Genomic DNA, 20,485 nt, shown 5'->3' with positions numbered 1-20,485 from the left:
ATAGTATAGAAAGTGTAGAAAATATTGAAATGTGGTGTAATGTGGAAGATGAGGGTTAGGTATTTATAGAAGAAAAAAATAACTTTTTTAAAATTTTACTATATTTTTAAAAAAATTAATTTGTATTTTTTTATAATTTTAATGTAGTTAATTAATCTGGACCGTTGGATTTGAAAAATATTCAAATCCAAGAGCCAAGGATCTGCCATGTGGCCAACAGTCATAAATCTAACCGTTGGGCCCTTTTTTTTATTTATTCATTTTGGGGTAAAAAATGTGGACCGTTGATCAGTGATCGGACAGTCCAGTTTAAAAGTAAAATTTAAATTTTTGTTACCATTGGAAATCCAACAATCTAGAAAAACTAGCCATTGGAAATCCAACGGCTCTGAGCAAGCCACGTCGCTACAACACAAGTGGGCTGACAACGCCTGCCCCCTTGTCCCCTACTTGCTGCCAAGCGCTAGTCCAGTCCACGCGCTAGCCAAATAGGTCGGCTCTTGGGTCTGTCAAAAATGGGCTGGTCTGTTGTCTGGCTTGGGCTGGTTGCTAGGCAACTCGACAAGCTGGAATGAATTCCCTGACCCTCAGTTTGATATTTGGACTGGGTGCTGGGTAAAGTTTACTCCGGTGGACTTGCTCTAAGGTCTAGTAGTAGTTGTCAATGTTTTGTTCGAGAAAGTCTTTGGTTTGATTCACTTAGATGGGAAATGCTAGCAACCTTCTTATTTACTTGTTCTACTTTCTTGACTTTTTTTTCTTCTCATCTTACAATGTTGCAAGATGATCAAAATTGTCTGTTTTCTTGGTCACTCTTTAAAGATTTCATGTTCTAAAATTAAACCAAATTCGAAATCTTGTATTCATGAAATAGTTATTCAATAAATAGACTAATTATTTTATCAAATGATTAAACAATTGTTGATTTGATTGATTTTTTATAGAGTTAATCTAGTGATCTAAACAATTTTAATCATTTGCAACATTCCAAAATAAAAGAAAGAAGAGTCGAGAAGGGAGAGCGAAATGTGAGTAACATCGCCCACTCAAATATGAGAACAATATTTACGTGATGAGTTCGACAATATCACCGCCATGCAATGAGCTTAAAGCATGTTCTCGTACGACTTCCATTTCCCCGTGAAGTAAAAGAACAGCTGCATGCATGGTATTTCTAAGTTCTTATTAGTCACGATATGGATCATATACACGATTAATTAATTTTTAATTGAGAAGTCGGTCAACTTCTTTCTTCAAAAGTAAAGCCAATTTTATCTACTTAACCAAATCCACTATACTTGTGGAGTTTAACGTTTAGCCAGAATAATATATATACTTTTATTAAAAAGCCAACCAAACCCAACAATTAATCTGTTCATATTAGTTGAGAGAGAGACAGAGAGAGAGACAGAGAGAGAGAATGGTTTGGAAGAAGGAATACTTAGATTTAATCTTGGTCCCAACTGGGTTGCTAATCATGCTTTGCTACCATCTTTTTCTTCTGTATAGATACCTAAGACATCCTGAAACTACAGTCATTGGCAATGAAAACCACTGCAGAAAAGCTTGGGTTGAGAGAATGTTGCAGGTCAGTATATAAGATTCCACTTTTTATCTTTCTCTTTGCTTAGAATGCGGGATGCAGATTCACAGTCTGACAATATCAACGTTTGTCAGACAAGTCCGGCAAGAGAAAACACAGTATATAACTCTATTTGGTCTTTAATTAATTGCAGGTTGATGCAAAGGACAGAGGTATGTCCCTAGCAGTAATCTCTAGCACCACAACAGCAGCAAATTTCTTAGCCTCAACCTCTCTAGCCTTAAGCTCTCTCATCGGAGCATGGATTGGAAACTCTTCGCACAATGTCTTCACGAGCAGTATTACATACGGCGACACAAGTCCTATGCTAGTTTCCGTCAAATATATTAGCATTCTGGCCTGCTTCCTGCTGGCCTTAGCTTCTTTTTTACATTGTATAAGAGACTTTGTTCATGCCAATTTCCTCATCAGTATGCCAGACAGTGATATTCCTCAGGAGCATGTCGAGAAGGCGGTGATAAGTGGAGGCTTGTTCTGGACATTGGGGCTAAGAGCTATCTACTTTGCCACTACTGTGCTGCTTTGGATTTTTGGTCCGATTCCAATGTTTGTTTGCTCAGTGACCATGGTGTTGGTTTTGCACAGGCTTGATTCAAATTCCACTCCTTTGCATCAGTTCCGACCAGTTGGGAGACGTGATAATATGATCAGAAAATTTGACGAAGAAAAACACAGAATCGAAAGGGCTAATGAGCAACATGAAGAAAGATCACACATGCATGGAAGCACAACTCAAGAACCACCAGAACCAAGTACGAGATTAGATTCAGAGGCAACAAGTTAAACTCTAGCAGAAGATTTTGGAGTAACAATTGAGAGAGAGAGAGAGAGAGAGAGAGAGAGAGAGAGAGAGAGAGAGAGAGAGAGAGAGAATCACATGTTTTGTATTCTAATTCCAATCTTAAAATTTTCATAGCAAACTTTGACATGATGTGATTTGGTGATTTTCGTAATTTCAATCATTTTTACACTTTTGAGCATAGAAAACTGATTTGTGCACTCTCGTTTACTTCTTTCTGTAAAAATCAATGAGCAAAGATACACAAACATTCATGGCAGCTGCTAAGAACCGCTTCATCTTTGACAACCATATATTAATATTGAATAGGATCTTGAGTGCAGAGAGATTGATCACGAAAAATAACACGGCCAGAAATGGCACAGATTTCTTTCAAACACTATATTTACCTAGAAATAAGTTGAAATGACAAAACCTGCTTCTGCGTCAATGTTGGTTCTACTCTATTGTGTTCCATCTGAATCTTGATCATCCTTATTGCTGTTCTCACCACTATTTGTGGGGCTTTCAACCGTTGAATTCAGTGAGCCTGACTGCTCCTCACCTTGAGTCTGAGTGTCTTCATTTATATCTTCCATGATAGAGTTGATGGCGAGCTGACCAGCATAAAGGACTAAACCCACAGCATTGATGCCGAACACAAATGTTGCAAGGTAGCATAACCCATTTATAATGGTCCTGCCAACAGAAGAAAAAAAAGGTGATCATTTTCTGATCGATTAAAAGCAAGGAAAACCAGAAGGAATTAGTAGTAGGAGCTACCTTATGGTTATTGTAATCTGACGAACCTGAAAAGTAGAAACACAAGTACAATGTTCAAAGGCCAGGATGGATTCAATGAAAATTAGCCAAGTTCACACACCAACAAGAATACAAATGAAAAGCGGTCTTGGAGTGCAATATTTCTACCATCACATTCAATTGGACAAAAAAAGAAGAAAAAAGAGTGAGCATTTTGTGCCTCAAGTCGTGTAAGGTATCACAAGTAATAGTTCGAACTATATAAAACTTAACATTTTTAACCCTACAATTCAGTACACAAGAAATGAAGCAACACGAATTCAGACGCAGTAAAAGTGCAATAGATTTTATCTGGATCATTATTCTTTCCTATGGAATTGAGAGAAAATGTGATAGTAGCGTAACCTCATAAGAACCATTGTGTTAGTTAAACAAAAATATGTCCAGAACAGAAAAATCAAGGACACGAGCAATGAAGGGACAAACCGAAAAATTATCAGAAATAGTTTGGCGGTTGAGAGATGCTTCAATTGTAGTAGTGAACTTATAAAGAATAAGTGCAATGACGCCGGCTGATATTCCACCCAACAACGCCTGAACAGGTGACGGTGGACCCTTTGCTTCAACAGAACCTGTAGACAGTGCTTTCAAGCTATCCAAAGCCTCATCCTTCAATGACTTCTTCACTCCAGATGACCTATATTTCTAGGTACCAAAATCACTCCATCAAAGCCCACAAATTGGCTCACACTAACACATAAAAATTGTATTTAAAGTGAATGGCAAATTGTATCACAATCTCTCAAAATCCAAAATTAACACATTAAAATTAAAGCACATATAATCAATGAAAATCATTCCTGGCAAGTGGTGGATCGCTCGGGTAGATATGGCTTCCTCTTCAACCTGCAACGTTCTGGATTCAAACCCTCCCTCCAATTTGTGTAGCTTAGAGTAGTGATTTGTTTGTAATAAAATTTAAAAGCATTCCCCAAAACTTCAAAAAACTTGTAATTGAAAGTAAAAGGCAATTCCCACCAAAACCCAATTCCCAAAATTCGAAACTTTAGCAATAAGTACACACAAAAAACAGTAATTTGTACACAGTAATGAAGCGAAAGCTACAGTCTTTACCAGTTCTTTAGCACGCTTGGCACGGCGTCGCAGCGAGCGAAAGAGGAAGACAGTGATGGCACCTGTGAGAAGAACACTGGTGGCCACTTGGAGAGATGAAGGGTCATCATTGGTGGCAAACACTGGAGAAGAAGACGGTGGCAATTCTTCGGGACCGTCTGGAGCAAATTCTAAGGGAGTGTATGGGGTCGCGGTGGTGGGTTCTGGAGCTTCGGCTAGCCATTGTTCGGGTCCGGCTCTGGAATGGGCTGAGACAGGGCAGAGACTGGTGGGTTTGTGGAGAAAAGTGAGAGGAAAAGGTGAGAGATTGGGAGGTGAGAGAAAGTTGGTTTGGGGATGAGAGAGAAAGATGGGGAAATTGGAAAGGAGAAGGTGTTGGGTCTGCAACATTTGAGGGATTTTAGGGAGGGAGAGAGAGCTGAGCTACTGAGGAGTTCAGTTGCGGCTGTGTTTTTTGGTTTTTTTTGTTTCTCATCAACCAAAGATGACATCTTCTTTTGCATATTTTGGATTTTGGTGGGCTTATGAAAATATCTGTTATCCCCTCCAGATTTTGAACCATATTTCATGTGAACATTGTAATATATATTGTAGGGCTCACGTTGTAATGAATTTCAACATTTCGAACCTCTTATATTTTAGAGTACATTATTCATTAGTTATCTTTGCAAAAAAATTAGACAAATCCAAAACCACTAAGACATTCATTTGTATTGAAAAAAAAAAAATACGGTTCTTCAAAGAAACTCTAAATTCAATCCAATAGACATATGGTTTGGGTTTTGGATAAATTTTAGTAGACATGGTCTTTGAAGTAAGACATAAAACTAAAAAATTTGATCGCATAAATATATTACGGAGTGAGCCATATAAAAAGGTGTATAAAAAATGTGTGTTAAAAGAGTGGCCCTGGATCCTAACCATATATATGTATTTGTATTATATGTCTAGTTGTTTTAATTTTATTTATTTAATTTGATGATGATAAATAAAGAGATGAGTGTGAAAAGCTGAAAATTATGCGTGAATTAGCCAAATTAGACATTTTGATCATCTAATTGTTTTCTATGAAAACAGAAATGCCCATGAACGTAAATTAGAAACATTTATGCTCATTTGGTAACATTTTACAGGACTGGTTTTTGAAACACTATTTCACAAAATGAAAACGATAAGTGTATGTTAAGTGAAATAATACAATTGAAAGTGTCGCGTGAGGGTGGATCATTGAGATTATACAATAGCAACTCCATCTTCCTCTCTGTCTCACACATGATTTTTTTTTTTAATCCAATGATCCAATTTGATCGAGTTGTTGAAATTGACCAAATTGGGTTGGATTAATTGGTTTGGGTAGATTATTGGATGTTACTTTTTTAAATGAATCGGACTACATAATCGATTAGCATGTAAATCAAGTTAAAATTCAGAAGAAAAAAAATCCCTAGCGCACATTAGAAGCCACAGATCTAGCCCAGAACTTGATTTGTTCCTTTATATCTTCAGTAGACATAGTTGCACCCAAATTTGGAGGTGGCGGGGCTGCGCAGCTTTGCGCCAACCACACCTCGGAAAGATAAGGCCTCCTAACATGTATCGAGTTCAAATCTTCACTCCTCTTCTTTTCCTGCAGACCGGGAAGTATGTTCACCACATTAGGGCTCAACTCTTTCGTGTCAAATGTGAACCCCAAGTCCTTGAACCCTTGCAGTTCTTCAATTTCAAGATCACTTAGGCTCTTTCTCGTCGTCAGTTGATTAGGGCACCGGAGTCTCATTTCCTTAATCCCATCTGTACTACTCATGTTGCTTTCCCCTACTGTGTTTTTGGGGGGTTTAAATCTTGGAACGGCAGAACATTGTGTCGTGAGCCCCTGCAATAATCAAGCGTAACAACATTGTAAGATAACAATAAGTTAATTAAACCGTCGTTAAATATTGAGTCGTTAATGTCACTCCACAAAAGTCATCTGCACCCCTTAATATCAATTTAATGCATAAGCAAGCGTGCTTAAGGAGTGCATGGTGACTTTTTTGAAACTATTAATTCATAATTTTAATTAACGTATATTTCTAAACTAAAAACATGATGATGATAATGCTAGCTAGTACCTTGTGTTTTTGTGGAACACTTTCTTGGTTTCTCTTTTCTTTTACTCGACATGGTGGCAGGGAGGGTGTCCTGAGCAAATTGTGGCGCACCGGTTGCCCATTTACTCTACTTCTTCTGATATCACTTTCTCTATCCTGAACTCCTTCTGTCCTCCTCCCAATACAAACCGACGGTTGGGTTGGTGTCTGTAGCATTTTCTGATGCGACGTTTCCCTTGTCAATTTGCTCACACTACTCTTACCACCACTTTGCTTCACTTGAACAGTCTCCTGCCTCCCTATATGAAGAGGCAACGACGGCGTCCGAACCAAATTTGGACCGGCAAATCCATTGCCTTCTGTGGCCTTATTCGCCTTCACTGACATTCCTTGACCAAAACCTGATGAGTTGCTGTGAGGATCAGAAAAACACCTTAGCATCTTCTGTTTCCTGTTGAGCAAGTTATCAAAAAACCAACACTCTTCCAAGAGATCATTGGCTTCTTCCACATTGTCTTCTTTCTTACTTGCAGATTGCTCATTTGGGTCATCACCAGTTGGCTCCATGGCTCCACACAAAAGGAGTTCCTCTCAGATTTCAACCAGTAAAAGACACCCATAATATGGCCTTTAAATTAAGCTGCAAAATATATATATATATATTTTTTAAGAACTAAATTAAATTATGAGCAAATACAACTAACTGGGGGCTGACTGGGGATGCCATGTGGGGGAATGGAACCATGTGCTTTTAGGACATAGTTTTTGGAATAAAAGCATATTTTAATGTGGATACATATGCATTTGGACAAGAGGGTCCATTATGTGCACTAAGTGTTTGTTTTTTTTTTGCAAAAAGGGACCTGCTAGTGGCGAAATCATAGTGCAATTCACTCTTTTGAGTATTGTGAAGACTCAAAGAAGTATTTCAGCTTTTTCTTGACCGTCATTATATAATTCATCAGCGTCAAGAATCAAACTTAGGATGAGTCGAGTAAATTAGTGGTTTAAACTTTGCCCCAATTACTGAGCTACCTCGTGATAATTCATGATGTGCACTAAGTGGAGATAGAGATAGAGATAAGATTTCAAATCAGGGAATGTGGCATTTAAGGTCATACAACAACTAGGAAATATGGAGAAGGGTTAATAACTCATGTCAATGATAGGGCCATGCCAGCACACTACTCCCCATGTGGTGCACTTTTGTTTATAGCGAATGCACATAATTTTCTCCCTATAATATATATGACAGCTAAGGTACTAGGTGTTAAATAAATACAAAATAAAAATTTCTCCTCCGCCAAAACAATATGGAAGTTGGCAGTTTTAGAAAGAACACAAACTTGTGTTGCTGAAATATAGAGATTGATAAACGCATAATTGGACTTAGGACCTTCGTATTTAGACCTCGTATAAATATTTGGGGGCTCAAGTGTAATTATGTAATAAATGGAGGGGTAAATATGTAATAAGTGAGGATCCCTTATTCTATAAAAGGACCCCTCAATCTCCTCATGAGGAGAGGCCAATTCTTAGGCCTGACCCTCACCCTCTCAGAGCTATCTCTTCACAAAGAAGCTCTCTCTCTCCCTCTTCAACATCTCAGAGAAATACAATATCAGTGTGGACGTAGCCCAAACATTGGGGTGAACCACGATACATCTTGTGTTATTTACTTTCTTGTAGATTCACGGTCGGATTTACGTTGTTCCAAGACCCCTCCGGTTTTGTGCATCAACATTTGGCACCGTCTGTGGGAAACGACACGAAAAGCTATGTCGGTTCTCTTTTATTTTTTCACCTCTGCCGTGGATTTGCAAAACCCAAAACCGAACCAACCTCCCCCAACTCTCCCTTTCTCGCGCCATTCCTTTTAACCAAACACTCACACTCTCCCCAAATCAGTTCACCAAAAACAAACAGAAATTCCGTTAACCCATCTCTCAAAATCCCCGAAATACCCAAATCCAACGTCAAGTTCCGACCCTTGTCCCCTCATTTCTCGGATAAATTTGAAATCCGATGGCCAGAACCCTGTTCTCGAAGCTCTCCGACGACGTCGTTCTGAACATCCTCTTCAAGCTTGAGGAGGACCCGCGGGACTGGGCTAGGCTCGCCTGCTCCTGCACCAAGTTCTCCTCCATGATCCGCTACGTCCACGCTGATTTTTGCAGTAGATGAGGCACCAAAGCTAGATGTAGGGCGTGCTGCGTGTGGCTTCATCCAATTACCCATACGGCCTGGACCAGGTCCCATGGCACGAGGATCATCGTGGGTCTGAGCAAGAGGCTTGCCAAGTTCCCACTCACCATGAGCAAAATGACATTTGTCACCAAATTTGTAGCCTTCAGCAGAATTATATTTATTGCATATGCGATTTAACTCCAGATGAATTGGACCCATTGGAATTGGATGGTGGGCCAAGAATATTCCTAGGTGGCGGAGGGGTAGGCGCAAGATTCATCATCTAAGCCACGACATTGTAACATCCATGAACGTAGTGCAGGAAGTGGCAACTCTCGCCAAAAGGACAGCCAGAGTGCCTATGGCTTGACACCATCGTGGCCGGAGATGGGCGGTTCGAAGGCAAAAGGATCAGCGAGAAGGTCAGTCTGCGGCTTTCTGGTTCCGGGGTGCCCGTTTCTTCAAACGGGTTTTGGGGCTGGGTGAGGATTGAGTGGGGGGAACGAGATGAACAAGCTGCTAGACAAGCAAGTGAAGCAAGGGCGCAATTGGGGATTCTTTTGCTTTTGGTTGAACAGGCCGAAAGCAAAAGCAGAAAAGCAGAAAGAAAAGTACTCTGATGGAGTTTTACAGCTGGAGTACACCAGTTGATGTTCAGACAGCAGAAAAAGAAAAAGGGAAGAAAAGGAATACAGAAAGGAAAAGCCAGGATTATATTTTGCTTTTGTCGACCACCAAAGCAGAATATGCCATCAACTTTTGAAAAAGAAAACTTTCATTATGTATGTTCTCACTTTTCTGAAGAAGCCACTGGAAGACACACATGGAAAAAGACCTGCAACAACCCAGTACGCACCAACGACTGCTTTATTTATTTTTTAATAATGAAATTTATTTTTCTTATTTTTCAGAGACATCTGTAAAAACTCCATCAGAGGGTAAAAAAAAACGACAAGCCAAAAATAATGGGCTGGAATGTTGTGTGGAGGGCAAAGACCCATATGCCCAAAAAAGCCAGACCCTCTATTATCATCAACCAGGTGATTAAAAGTACGTTCAGTACTACAAAAAATTATTCGGCAGCCTGCCGCTATTATCACTAACCAGGTGATCAAAAGTACGCCCGGTACTCCAAAATTATTTGGCAAAAATACGCCCAGTACTCCAAAATTATTCGGCAACCTGTTGCTATTATCACCCACTAGGTGATCAAAAGTACGCCTAGTACTCCAAAATTATACATGAGCATCACTCATGTCAATCATACATAAACATTCATGACCATCATTCATGTCAACATTCATGAACATCACTCATGTCAACATCTATGAGCATCACTCATGTCAATCAACATAAACATTCATGAGCATCACTCATGTCAATCTAGCTTCAAAAGCTTCATTTACAGAGCTCTAGCTTCAAAACTTCACCTACAAAGCTTCAGTGCAGGGTATACAAATACCGCCTCTGAACAACTGCCACTTCGGCCCATGCATGGATTCAATTTGAAGTCTCCAGCCAACAAACTATATTGACCGAAGACTTGGGGGACTACATTATGTACCATATATTGGGCCTCAACTGGGCCTCATGAAAAATACTTGGGGGACTCTAGCCCATTATTTATGTATCGAGGAGCGAACCCTTATTTTATAAAAATGACTCCCTCACCATCATTAGAGAGCATCAACTCTAGCCCATTATTCATGTATTGAGGAGCGAACCCTTATTCTATAAAGGGGACTCCCTCAACATCATTAGAGAGCATCAACTCTAACCCATTATTCATGTATTGAGGAGCGAGCCCTTATTCTATAAAAGGGACTCCATCACCATCCTTAGAGAGCATCGCCGCCTACTGAGCAATCGCCTCGCCGCGAGCATCAACTCTAGCCGATATTTATGTATTGAGGAGCGAGCCCTTATTCTATAAAAGGGACTCCCTCACCTTCAAACACCATAAGCCGAGCCAACCAAGGCAACATAAGCCACAAGCTGAGCAGCCTCGCAACATGTGCTACTTCTAGTTGAGCATCATTTCAGATTGGGCACCACCTCATATCAAGTATCAATTCTAGACGACATCTAGTTACTTCGGCCCACACATGGATTGAATTTCAAGTCTCCAGCCAAAAGACTCTCTTAACTGAAGACTTGGGGGACTACTGTTTATACCATACTTAGGGTCTTCGTATTTAGACCTCGTATAAATACTCGAGGGACTCAAGTGTAATTATGTAATAAATGGAGGGGCAAATATGTAATAAATGAGGAGCCCTTGTTCTATAAAAAGACCCCTCACTCTCCTCATTAGGAGATGCCGATTCTTAGGCCTGACCCTCACCCTCTCAGATCTCTCTCTTCACAGAGAAGCTCTCTCTCTCTCCCTCTTCAACATCTCAGAGAAATACAATATCAGTGTGGACGTAGCCTAAACATTGGGATGAACCATGATACATCTTGTGTTATTTACTTTCTTGCAGATTCACGGTCGGTTTTACGTTGTTCCATGACCCATCCGGTTTTGTGCATCAACAAAGTTATTTGAGACAATGTGTTTCTTTTTTTATATTCGAGTTTGAATTCTAAAAATTCTACCATGCTAATTTATGTCATATACACCGGGTAATAAAGAATCCAATGGTCTAAAATTCCGATGCATTACCATGCCCTAGTACGTAGTATGTATAAATTCTCAAGTAAGAATAAATCAAATTCATAATTGCAAGCCAAGAAAAATAACGGATGGTAACTGCAACATGGTAAAAACAACTTTCACGGTGCAACCGTGCAAGTGGGCATGCAGAGATCAATTTTTTATCAGAGAGTCGCGACGTTGATACTGCTAACAACCAATTCTTTCTCTTTTGTTCGAATATAGCGTAAATTTCGTTGAATGAGGGTATACACCCAAAACACATTACATCATACAGCCCAATAAAAATTGAGGATGACCAAAAGTCCATTCAACAAATTGGCAACAAACAAAAAGGGAGTCCTTGTTAGAGTTAATGTAGAAAAATAGAGAATAATCTAAATAATAACTTTGAGGTACGACTTGAATCGTTTCCTTAAAGTGTTATTTGCCCCCACTCGAATGAGTTTGCTAAAGGGTTCTTGGCAAGTCACTTCCAGGATACAACAAAGTATGGAATATTCGATTAGCAAAATCGAATTATATTCCCTTAGAAATAACTAGAAAGAAATTGTATAAATGTGTTGGAGAGACAAGAGAGCAAAGAAATTGTGTAGATAACAAATTTATGAAATTAATGAATTCTCTTGTACTAATGTTACCCATATATATATAGAGAATTGCACCCATTAGACACATCCTTTGATTTGAGTATGTCTTTTCACCATGGGATACAACACATTACAACAGTATGTCCAATGAACATATATGATACAAAACACCAATTACTCAAAGATCACATATGTTGTAAAACATTCAGCAACCATTGGGTATCTCTATTAGCAAAAAGCTGCAATGCTTTTCGAAAAGATATAATTGTTGGGTCAATGACCCAACTTCCCGTCAAACATCCTCATATATATATATATATAATATTATTATATATATAATATATTATTATATATTAGTATATATATAATATATTATTATATATATATATATATATATATATATTTTAAATATTCAACAATCCTTCCCTATTTAAAAAAATATATATAGAAAATGATATTACAACTCTCACTTTATAATTATCACAAGCATACCGATATAATCATGCATACAATAAAGGTGTCTTTCGAATTAAACCTTGAATTAGTGTAAGTGATTCAAAGTTATAATGAATGCGATGGTGACCTAAGTTTAAACCACATATTCTTATGTTAAAACCGGAATCACTACACACATGATTATGTCTTATTTACTTAAAGAAATTTCTGAACTAATTAAGCACTATTATGGCCTTGTGCCTCATCCTGGTTTCATAAGCATTTACAAGAGAAAATCAAACTCTTGGTAGAAGCGGCACCACTTCTTATGTTCATATAGGTGAGGTTCCTTCCCATGTCCCTGCTACTATAGATATAACTACAAATAATCTCATTAAGAGTTAAAACTCATCCTTCTAAACGTAGTAGTCTTGCACTGATCATTCTGGAATGAGCTATATATTAATTTTCAGTGCTTTCACAACCACTTAACAATAACTTGTTATTACCCATTAAACTTTTAAACTAGTGATGTTCTAGAGAAAGTTGGGTTACCATTATTGGTGGCTAATTTTTAGTAAAGGGTTTTAGCTCCATTCCACTAGATGTACTAACTACCAAAGCTATTGAAAGTGCTTTCGTTAATGGATTCACCAAGTTATTACTTGATTTAACATAAATAATATTAATAACTCTATCAGTTATTAATTGCTTGACATATTCATGTCTCAAGCTAATATGTCTAGACTTTCCATTGTATGCTCTAGACAAAGTAATCTCACTATCACAGTATAAAGAAATGGATGGCATTGGTTGTGGCCACAACTCTATTTCCAATAACAAATTTCTAATCTATTCCTCTTCTTTACCTGTTGCCGCTAATGCTATAAATTCAGATTTCATAGTTGAATGTGCTATACATGTTTGCTTCTTCGAAGCCCAAGAAATTGCTCCTCCGGCAATTGTAAAAATCCACCTTGATGTAGACTTATTATCATTAGCACTTGTTATCCAACTTGCATCTGAATATCCTTCAAGTACTGCTGGAAACTCATAGTAAGTTAAACTCAGATTAATAGTTCTTTTAAGATAACCAAAAATTTTATTTATTGCTTTCCAATGAGCAGTACACGGATGACTAGTGTATCTAGAAAGTTTGCTTACTGCAAATGCGATATCTGGCCTGGTACAATGCATGACATGCATTAAACTTCCAATTACACTACCATACTCAAGCTGTACAACGGACCTACCATAATTATTAAGCAAAGTTTCACTAGGGTCATAAGGGGTAGTTGTTTCTTTTATTTGTAGATGCTTAAACTTAAGAAGCAATTTTTCTATATAATGTGACTAACACAAAGCGTAGCCCCTACTATGCTTCTTTACTTTAATTCCCAATATAGTATCTACTTTATTCAAATCCTTCATCTTGAATTTTGAATTTAGATACTCTTTAGTTTCAGATACACCTTTGATGTTTGTACAAAAAATTAGCAAGTCGTCGACATATAAACATATAATAACACCATAATCATTTGTGAATTTAGAGTATATGCATTTATCAGCACTATTATGTCTAAATCCATATGATAAAATGACAAAATCAAACTTTTCATGCCATTGTTTGGTGCTTGCTTCAATCCATATAACGACTTTATTAATTTACAAACCTTCTTTTCATTCCCAGGAAGAACAAACCCTTCCGGTTGTTCCATATAGACTTCTTCATCCAAATCACCATTTAAAAATGCAGTTTTCACATCCATTTGATGCACATGCAAATTATATAAAGATGCCAATGCAAACAATATTCTAATTGATGTTAGCCTAGCTACTGGTGCATATGTATCGAAATAGTCTATTCCCTTTTTCTGCTTAAAACCCTTGGCAACCAGCCTGGCTTTAAATGTCTGAATAAACCCGTCTGTATTTTATTTTCTTCTAAATACCCACTTACAACCTATTGCTTTTGATCCTTGGGGCAAGTCTACTAAAACCCATGTCTGATTAGATATTAATGATTCAAATTCATCATCTATAGCCTCTTTCCAAAAAGCTGCATCTCTTGAAGTCATTGCTTCGCTTAGACTTTTAGGATCATCCTCCACATTCAACAATATAGGTATTTTCTTAAGAACCTTTGTTCTATTTCCTTCAACTAAAAATATAATAGATTGAGATGAAATAAAATTAGGACCTAGAGTCTTTTCTTTTCTTACTCTTTGGCTTTTCCTTGGTTCATTAACAGTTTCAGACTGTTTTCTTTTCTCACATTGAGAATGACTACTAGCCGGATTAGAGAAAAGTGTTTGGTCATTCTCTTTTCCAGACATTGAGTAGTCGTTATAGAATTTATTTTCTATAAATTCGACATCTCTAGACTCAACTATTGTATTTGAGTCTAAATTAAGCAACATATATGCCTTTGAATTTTCTGCATATCCTACAAATATGCTTTTAATTCCTTTTCGACCCAACTTGAATCTCTTAGGATCGAGTGCCTTATAAAAAGCTACACAACCCCATACTCTCAAATATGACAAATTTGTTTTTCTTCCTTTCCAAATTTCATATGGTGACACATGTGTCTTCGTAGATGTAATTCTATTGTGTATATGACATGTAGTAAACAATGCTTCACCCCATAAATATTTTGGAGTATTAGCATTAATCATCATAGAATTAATCATTTCAGTGAGTGTCCTATTTTTTCTTTCTGCCAAACCATTTTGTTGTGGTGTATAAGGTGCAGTTCTTTGATGTATAATACCATGCTCTTCACAAAAAAATATCAAATTCATGTGAAAAATATTCACCACCTCTATCACTACGAAGGCATTTAATTTTCCTTCATTTTTGGTTTTCAACTTCAGCTTTATAGCGCTTAAAACACTCAAAAGCTTCATCTTTATTACACAATAAATAAACATAAGTGAACTTAGAACAATCATCTATAAATGTGATAAAATATCGTTTTCCTCCTCTTGTTAAAACACCATTGAATTCACATATGTTAGAATGTATTAAGACTAATAAATTTGTATTTCTTTCGGCAGTGGAAAAGGTTTCTTAGTCATTTTCGCTTGAATACATGTTTCACATTTATCATTATAATCATCATTGCAAGCAATTAAACCAAGTGTGCGCATGTATTTTAAAGATCTAAAATTTATATGTGCTAAACGTAAATGACATAAATGAGAGGAAGATTCAACAATATAAGCAGAAGAATTCACTTTATTATTAATACTTAGTTTGAACATCCCATCACAAGAATACCCCTTCCCAACAAACATCCCATTTTTCGACATTATTAACTTGTCGGACTCTAGAATAGTCTTTATACTATTCTTACATAATAAATTTGTAGACACAAGATTCTTTCTAATTTCTGGAACATGTAGTACATTAAGCAACGTCAATTTCTTCCCAAAAGTAAATTGAAGTTCAACGGTTCATTTTCCTAGAACTTTGGCGGAATTATGATTCCCCATTAAAACTTCTTGATTGTCCGTTAATGCTTCATATGTTTTGAATTGTGCCTTATCATTGCACACATGTATAGTAGCCCCTGAGTCGAGCTACCAATCGGAGGATTTTATTTCTGCTGCCATATTCAGTTCGGTAATCATACCAATATGCATCATTGATACCATTGCAACAATGTTATCAATTCCAGAGTTTTCCACCATATTTGCGCTATTGGACTTATTGGCATATTTCTCACTTGCTTTCCTGTGTCTACAATCACGAATGTAATGACCTTTCTTTCTACAATGGTAACATACATCATTTGCATTCTTTTGATTGTTGTTGGAATTGGTATTCTTAAACTTCCCTTTGTCAATTTTGACTTTGAAGTTCTTTTTATATTTGTTTCCTTCGACAATGTGAACTTTTGAGAAATCTTGATTTGCAAAATTCTTATCACGATTTCGAGTTTCCTCTTCAATTTAAATACCCTTTTGCAAATTCTCCAAACTAATATCTTCCAACATGTGTAGAAGTTTCTTTCTATAGTTATTCCATGTTTGGGGTAATTTTGCCATAATAGTCTCAACTATTATAGGATCCGGAATAACTATTTTAAGTTCACGAAGCTTTGAGACCAAGACCAATAATTCATGAACTTGGTCTAGGATGGGTTTGTTATCAAACATAGTGAATTTATAATATTTGAACATTAAAAATTTATCGGTACCTCTTTTTTCCGTTGTGTACTTGTGTTCAAGTGCTTCTCAAATTTCCTTTGGAGATTGAATGTGTGCATACAGGTCATATAAACGATCAAATAATGTGCCCAAGATGTGTCCTCGACATACCAATTTATCTTCTTCATGCTTCTTTCGATCGGCAACTATATTGTCCGAGTCTTTGTCACTTGGTTCACAAATAGGCTCCAATTTCAGGTCCAACACATATATGACATTTAGAACAGTAAGCATGAAATGCATCTTGTCCTTCCATCGGGTGAAATTTGATCCATCAAATTTGTCTAACTTGTAGATATCTTGATTGATAATCTTCAAAGTCATGTTATTAGATTTGTTATCCATGATGAAAATAACACTTTAAGATTGTTAGAGTTAATGTAGAAAAATAGAGAATAACCAAATAATGACTTTGAGGTACGACTTGAATCGTTTCCTTAAAGTGTTATTTGCCCCCATTCGAATGAGTTTGCTAAAGGGTTCTTGGCAAGTCACTTCCAAGATACAACAAAGTATGGAATATTCGATTAGCAAAATCGAATTATATTCCCTTAGAAATAACTAGAAAGAAATTGTATGAATGTGATGGAGAGACAAGAGAGCAAAGAAATTATGTAGATAACAAATTTCTGAAATTAATGAATTCTCTTGTACTAATGTTACCCATATATATAGAGAGAATTGCACCCGTTAGACACATCCTTTGATTTGAGTATGTCTTTTCACCATGGGATACAACACATTACAACATTATGTCCAATTGACATATTTGATACAAAACACCAATTACCCAAAGGTCACATATGTTGTAAAACATTCAGCAACCATTGGGTATCTCTATTAGCAAAAAGCTGCAATACTTTTCGAAAAGATATAATTGTTGGGTCAATGACCAAACTTCCCGTCAAACATCCTCATATATATATATATATATATATATATATATATATATATATATATATATAATATTATTATATATATAATATTATTATATATATAATATTATTATATATATAATATATTATTTTATATTATTATTTTATATATATATATATTATTATATATATATATATTTTAAATATTCAACAGTCCTACTACTCATCCTGCACAGATAGAACGCAGTTGCTGCCGCTTCCACTACCACATTGCCAGCACACACAAGGGTAGCTACCCTAAGATAATCAACTTCGCGTTGGATTCGATGAAGGCATTGTAACACAAAAATTTCTAACCCACAACAAGAAAACTGTCCTAACTAGATTTCGCTCCAAAATTGCCGTACCAGAAGAGAACCACTAGATCCAAACTGCATTCACATAAACCTTTAAAAAGAACCAAAAACAAAAACAATTGATAAGAGATGGGGCTAAGGGGCATCTAAATCACCCACACTTTGGTTAAGCCCCGCAGCCGTAGGCAGAGCTACTATGGGCCTAGGGGGCGGATGCCCCCACTCTTTATACATGTGTGTGTGTGTGTGAAAAATGTACAAATTTGCTTCCCATGATCAGCCCTAATTAAACTATAACTAAAAAAAAATGGTAGACAAAAATTAGGTTCATATCCTTCTTTTTGCTACTCCATTGATTAAAATCCTATTTATTTTCAATTTTTTATCAAGGTATTTGGGTATTAATAACATCATTAATTATTTGAATAATAAAATATTTTTATTTTTAAATATATTCCTTTAGTGTTAAAAATGTTACAATTAGTATATTTATATTTATGGCTAAATTTTTTATCATATATTTTATTTTTAGTTTGTACCTATTTTTAGGAAGGTGTATTCAATTGAGAATTTGAGAGACTTTAATGGATTTAGGTGAGATTTGTGGATGCTTAAAATACACTACAAAATCTCTCTAATTCCCTCTAATTCATCAACTTTCTCAAGTTCTTTAAAATCGATTTCTAATTGAATACACCTAGAATGTTATAAACTTCTTTAAAATCCTAATTGAATACACCCGAATTTCTAAGGATTTTAATAAACTATCTTAAAATTCTAATTGAATACACCTTGAATTTTAGACAATCACTTAAAATCCTGATTGAATACCCCTAGATTCATTAAAAGAATTAAAATCCCTCAAAATCCTAATTGAATACACCCCCCTTAATTTGTACCAATTTTTTTTTTCATTTTTAATTTGTACCTACATATTAGTTTCTTTTTGTGCCCATATTTTTTTAAAGTTTTATTTGTGTTTGTACCCATGTGTATACCGTCACGTGACATTATATATTTAATCAATGATAGAAAAATTACATATGGTATATTTATGTTTTATGCCTAAACTTTGTATCATATATTTATATTTTTAGCTTGTACCCACTTTTAATTTGCAACATTTTTTAAATTTGTAGTATTTTCTTTTTAGTTTTATTTTGTACCAATGTATTAATTTCTTTTAGCGCTTATATTTAAAAAAATTCATTTGTACTCATAATTTTTTAATCTTTTATCTGTACCCTAATTTATTTACAATGTACCCATTCTTCTTTATTAATGTATCACTTTGTTATATGTGAAATGTACCAACTTTTTTAACACTATGGATACATTCTTTTGCCATTTATTATTTCTTATTTTTACATAGTTTTTATCCATTTATTCAATCAAAATGTTTGAATTTTTTTATTGTAACCGTTTGTAATAGTATTATAATAAGGGATTTTAAATTTATAGGATTATAAATCTCATAAAATAAAACTATAAAAATATAAATATTAATTGTAATATAATGAGGTGTACAAAGTCAAGGGACTTTGATCAAACTTTGAATACCATTAAGGTTTTAATCAAAGAATGTTAAGGATTATGGACCGCATCCAAAGTATCCCTAAAATAATTTGCATCTACAATGCCCCACGTGATGACAATTAAATTAATAATTAACTTACTTGCTTTGACATCAGCTCTAACTTTTCCAGTTGCTACTGTCACCATTGAAAGAACATTTTCAGTCATGAAATTTCTGAAGAATCGATTGAGAAATTGGATGGAAGATGGATGAATGATAACATGGTTAATTTTATAGAGAGAAATATTTGATGGTATTGGTAATGATGTTGTCACGCAACGCTTTCAAAACATGAAAACCCCTCAAGAGATATTGTAATAGGTTGTATGAAAAAACTTTATAAATTAATATATGTGTTTTTTTTTTTCTAGTAAATTCTTGAGCCTTTTAACTGTGACTTTGAGGATGCTCCTGCTCATGCAAATCTCTGGCTTTGTCCTTGGCTGCATTATGCTTGTCCCCGAAATTCCGGCATACGCTGGTCAGGCGAGGAGTAGTAAGGGAAGGACTGAGATATGGCGGCTAAATCCGGTTTGCCGCTAGTGGCTTTGAGCAACTGTTGTGGGAGGAGTGGTGTCTGAGAAGGGGGAGCTTATGAAGGAGATGGAATATGATGGGTGTTAAGGGTTGAAGAAGGGCATTTACAGGATAAGGATTATGTTTGCCGAAGATAAAGTACGATGATAAACAATGAGAAATTGACGAAAACTACGAAACAATGGCGAAGCACGCCGGATAAACAAGCCATCCACGAAGGGCATGACCTAAGATTCTAGAGGGGAAAGGAAAGAAAGGAAACCGCATAAAAGAAAGGTTGCCAGATAACTGCAACCTAAAGAAGGGGTCAGCGACTGCGAAAGAAGAAGTGAGGGAGTGAGAAGAAGTGAGGGAGTGGCGCTGCTAGGGTTTTTGGTTTTGGATCTAATATTTTTTTTTTCTTCTGATTGTGGGTTATTAACAACCAATTCTAATAATTATACGCAGAAAAGTACCCTTTTTAAATTGCATGTATAATTGTATATGCAGACACGTCGATGTCAAAAGAAAATAATGTCCGAGGTTCCTATATATAACTTCAGAAAAAAGAGGTGCCTTACACTGTTAATAAAGTAAATTGTAGTTTGACTATTATTTTGGATGAGGTTTTATTTTTTTATTTTTTTAATTTAATTTTATTTATTTTTTGTTAATTTCGAGTATAGATTTCAATTTTGGTCCTCGGAGAAAGG

General features: G+C 36.0%; 4 protein-coding genes across 7 annotated transcripts; 1 reads left to right on the top strand and 3 right to left on the bottom strand.

Annotated features, from left to right (window-relative positions):
* Nucleotides 1-1,404: 1,404 nt before the first annotated feature.
* On the top strand, nt 1,405-2,573 carry LOC103413334 (uncharacterized). Its single transcript, XM_008351807.4, has 2 exons — nt 1,405-1,588; nt 1,737-2,573. The coding sequence occupies exons 1-2, from the start codon at nt 1,421-1,423 to the stop codon at nt 2,385-2,387; spliced, it is 819 nt and encodes a 272-aa protein (XP_008350029.2). The 5' UTR covers nt 1,405-1,420; the 3' UTR covers nt 2,388-2,573.
* Nucleotides 1,707-4,839, bottom strand: LOC103413308 (uncharacterized). Of its 4 annotated transcripts, none has more exons than XR_525870.4 (5): nt 4,278-4,839; nt 3,630-3,848; nt 3,165-3,190; nt 2,792-3,080; nt 1,707-2,208 (listed from the first exon to the last, which is right to left on the bottom strand). XR_525870.4 is itself a non-coding variant. In XM_008351785.4 (4 exons), exons 1-4 carry the CDS (start codon nt 4,665-4,667, stop codon nt 2,846-2,848), a joined length of 870 nt encoding a protein of 289 aa, XP_008350007.1. In that variant the 5' UTR covers nt 4,668-4,839; the 3' UTR covers nt 2,677-2,845. The 4 variants fall into 4 exon arrangements, 2 of the variants coding, with proteins under 2 accessions (XP_008350007.1, XP_028944872.1); XR_011573447.1 differs by having other exon boundaries at nt 3,630-3,840; XM_008351785.4 differs by lacking the exon at nt 1,707-2,208 and having other exon boundaries at nt 2,677-3,080.
* A 591-nt stretch (nt 4,840-5,430) lies between these two features.
* Nucleotides 5,431-6,992, bottom strand: LOC103413309 (uncharacterized). Its single transcript, XM_029089038.2, has 2 exons — nt 6,389-6,992; nt 5,431-6,150 (listed from the first exon to the last, which is right to left on the bottom strand). The coding sequence occupies exons 1-2, from the start codon at nt 6,932-6,934 to the stop codon at nt 5,722-5,724; spliced, it is 975 nt and encodes a 324-aa protein (XP_028944871.1). The 5' UTR covers nt 6,935-6,992; the 3' UTR covers nt 5,431-5,721.
* A 1,373-nt stretch (nt 6,993-8,365) lies between these two features.
* LOC103413336 (zinc finger CCCH domain-containing protein 14-like) lies at nt 8,366-8,773 on the bottom strand. The gene has a single exon (XM_008351808.2). The coding sequence runs from the start codon at nt 8,771-8,773 to the stop codon at nt 8,366-8,368; it is 408 nt and encodes a 135-aa protein (XP_008350030.2).
* Between the last annotated feature and the right edge of the window lie 11,712 nt (nt 8,774-20,485).

The sequence above is a fragment of the Malus domestica genome, chromosome 11 (genome assembly GCF_042453785.1).
Source record: "Malus domestica chromosome 11, GDT2T_hap1".
In the NCBI taxonomy this organism is placed as follows: domain Eukaryota; kingdom Viridiplantae; phylum Streptophyta; class Magnoliopsida; order Rosales; family Rosaceae; genus Malus; species Malus domestica.
The sequence above is the reverse complement of the archived record's forward strand: the minus strand, read 5'-3'. Positions and strand labels throughout refer to the sequence as shown.

Coding starts and splice junctions, on each gene's coding strand:
- LOC103413308 (XM_008351785.4), bottom strand. CDS start 4,667: ATGTTGCAGACCCAACACCTTCTCCTTTCCAATTTCCCCATCTTTCTC. Junction 3,849..4,277: donor CCAAGCGTGCTAAAGAACTG/GTAAAGACTGTA, acceptor TTTGGTACCTAG/AAATATAGGTCATCTGGAGT. Junction 3,191..3,629: donor CTATTTCTGATAATTTTTCG/GTTTGTCCCTTC, acceptor TCTACTTTTCAG/GTTCGTCAGATTACAATAAC.
- LOC103413334 (XM_008351807.4), top strand. CDS start 1,421: ATGGTTTGGAAGAAGGAATACTTAGATTTAATCTTGGTCCCAACTGGG. Junction 1,589..1,736: donor GGGTTGAGAGAATGTTGCAG/GTCAGTATATAA, acceptor AATTAATTGCAG/GTTGATGCAAAGGACAGAGG.
- LOC103413309 (XM_029089038.2), bottom strand. CDS start 6,934: ATGGAGCCAACTGGTGATGACCCAAATGAGCAATCTGCAAGTAAGAAA. Junction 6,151..6,388: donor GTGTTCCACAAAAACACAAG/GTACTAGCTAGC, acceptor TGATTATTGCAG/GGGCTCACGACACAATGTTC.
- LOC103413336 (XM_008351808.2), bottom strand. CDS start 8,773: ATGGGTCCAATTCATCTGGAGTTAAATCGCATATGCAATAAATATAAT.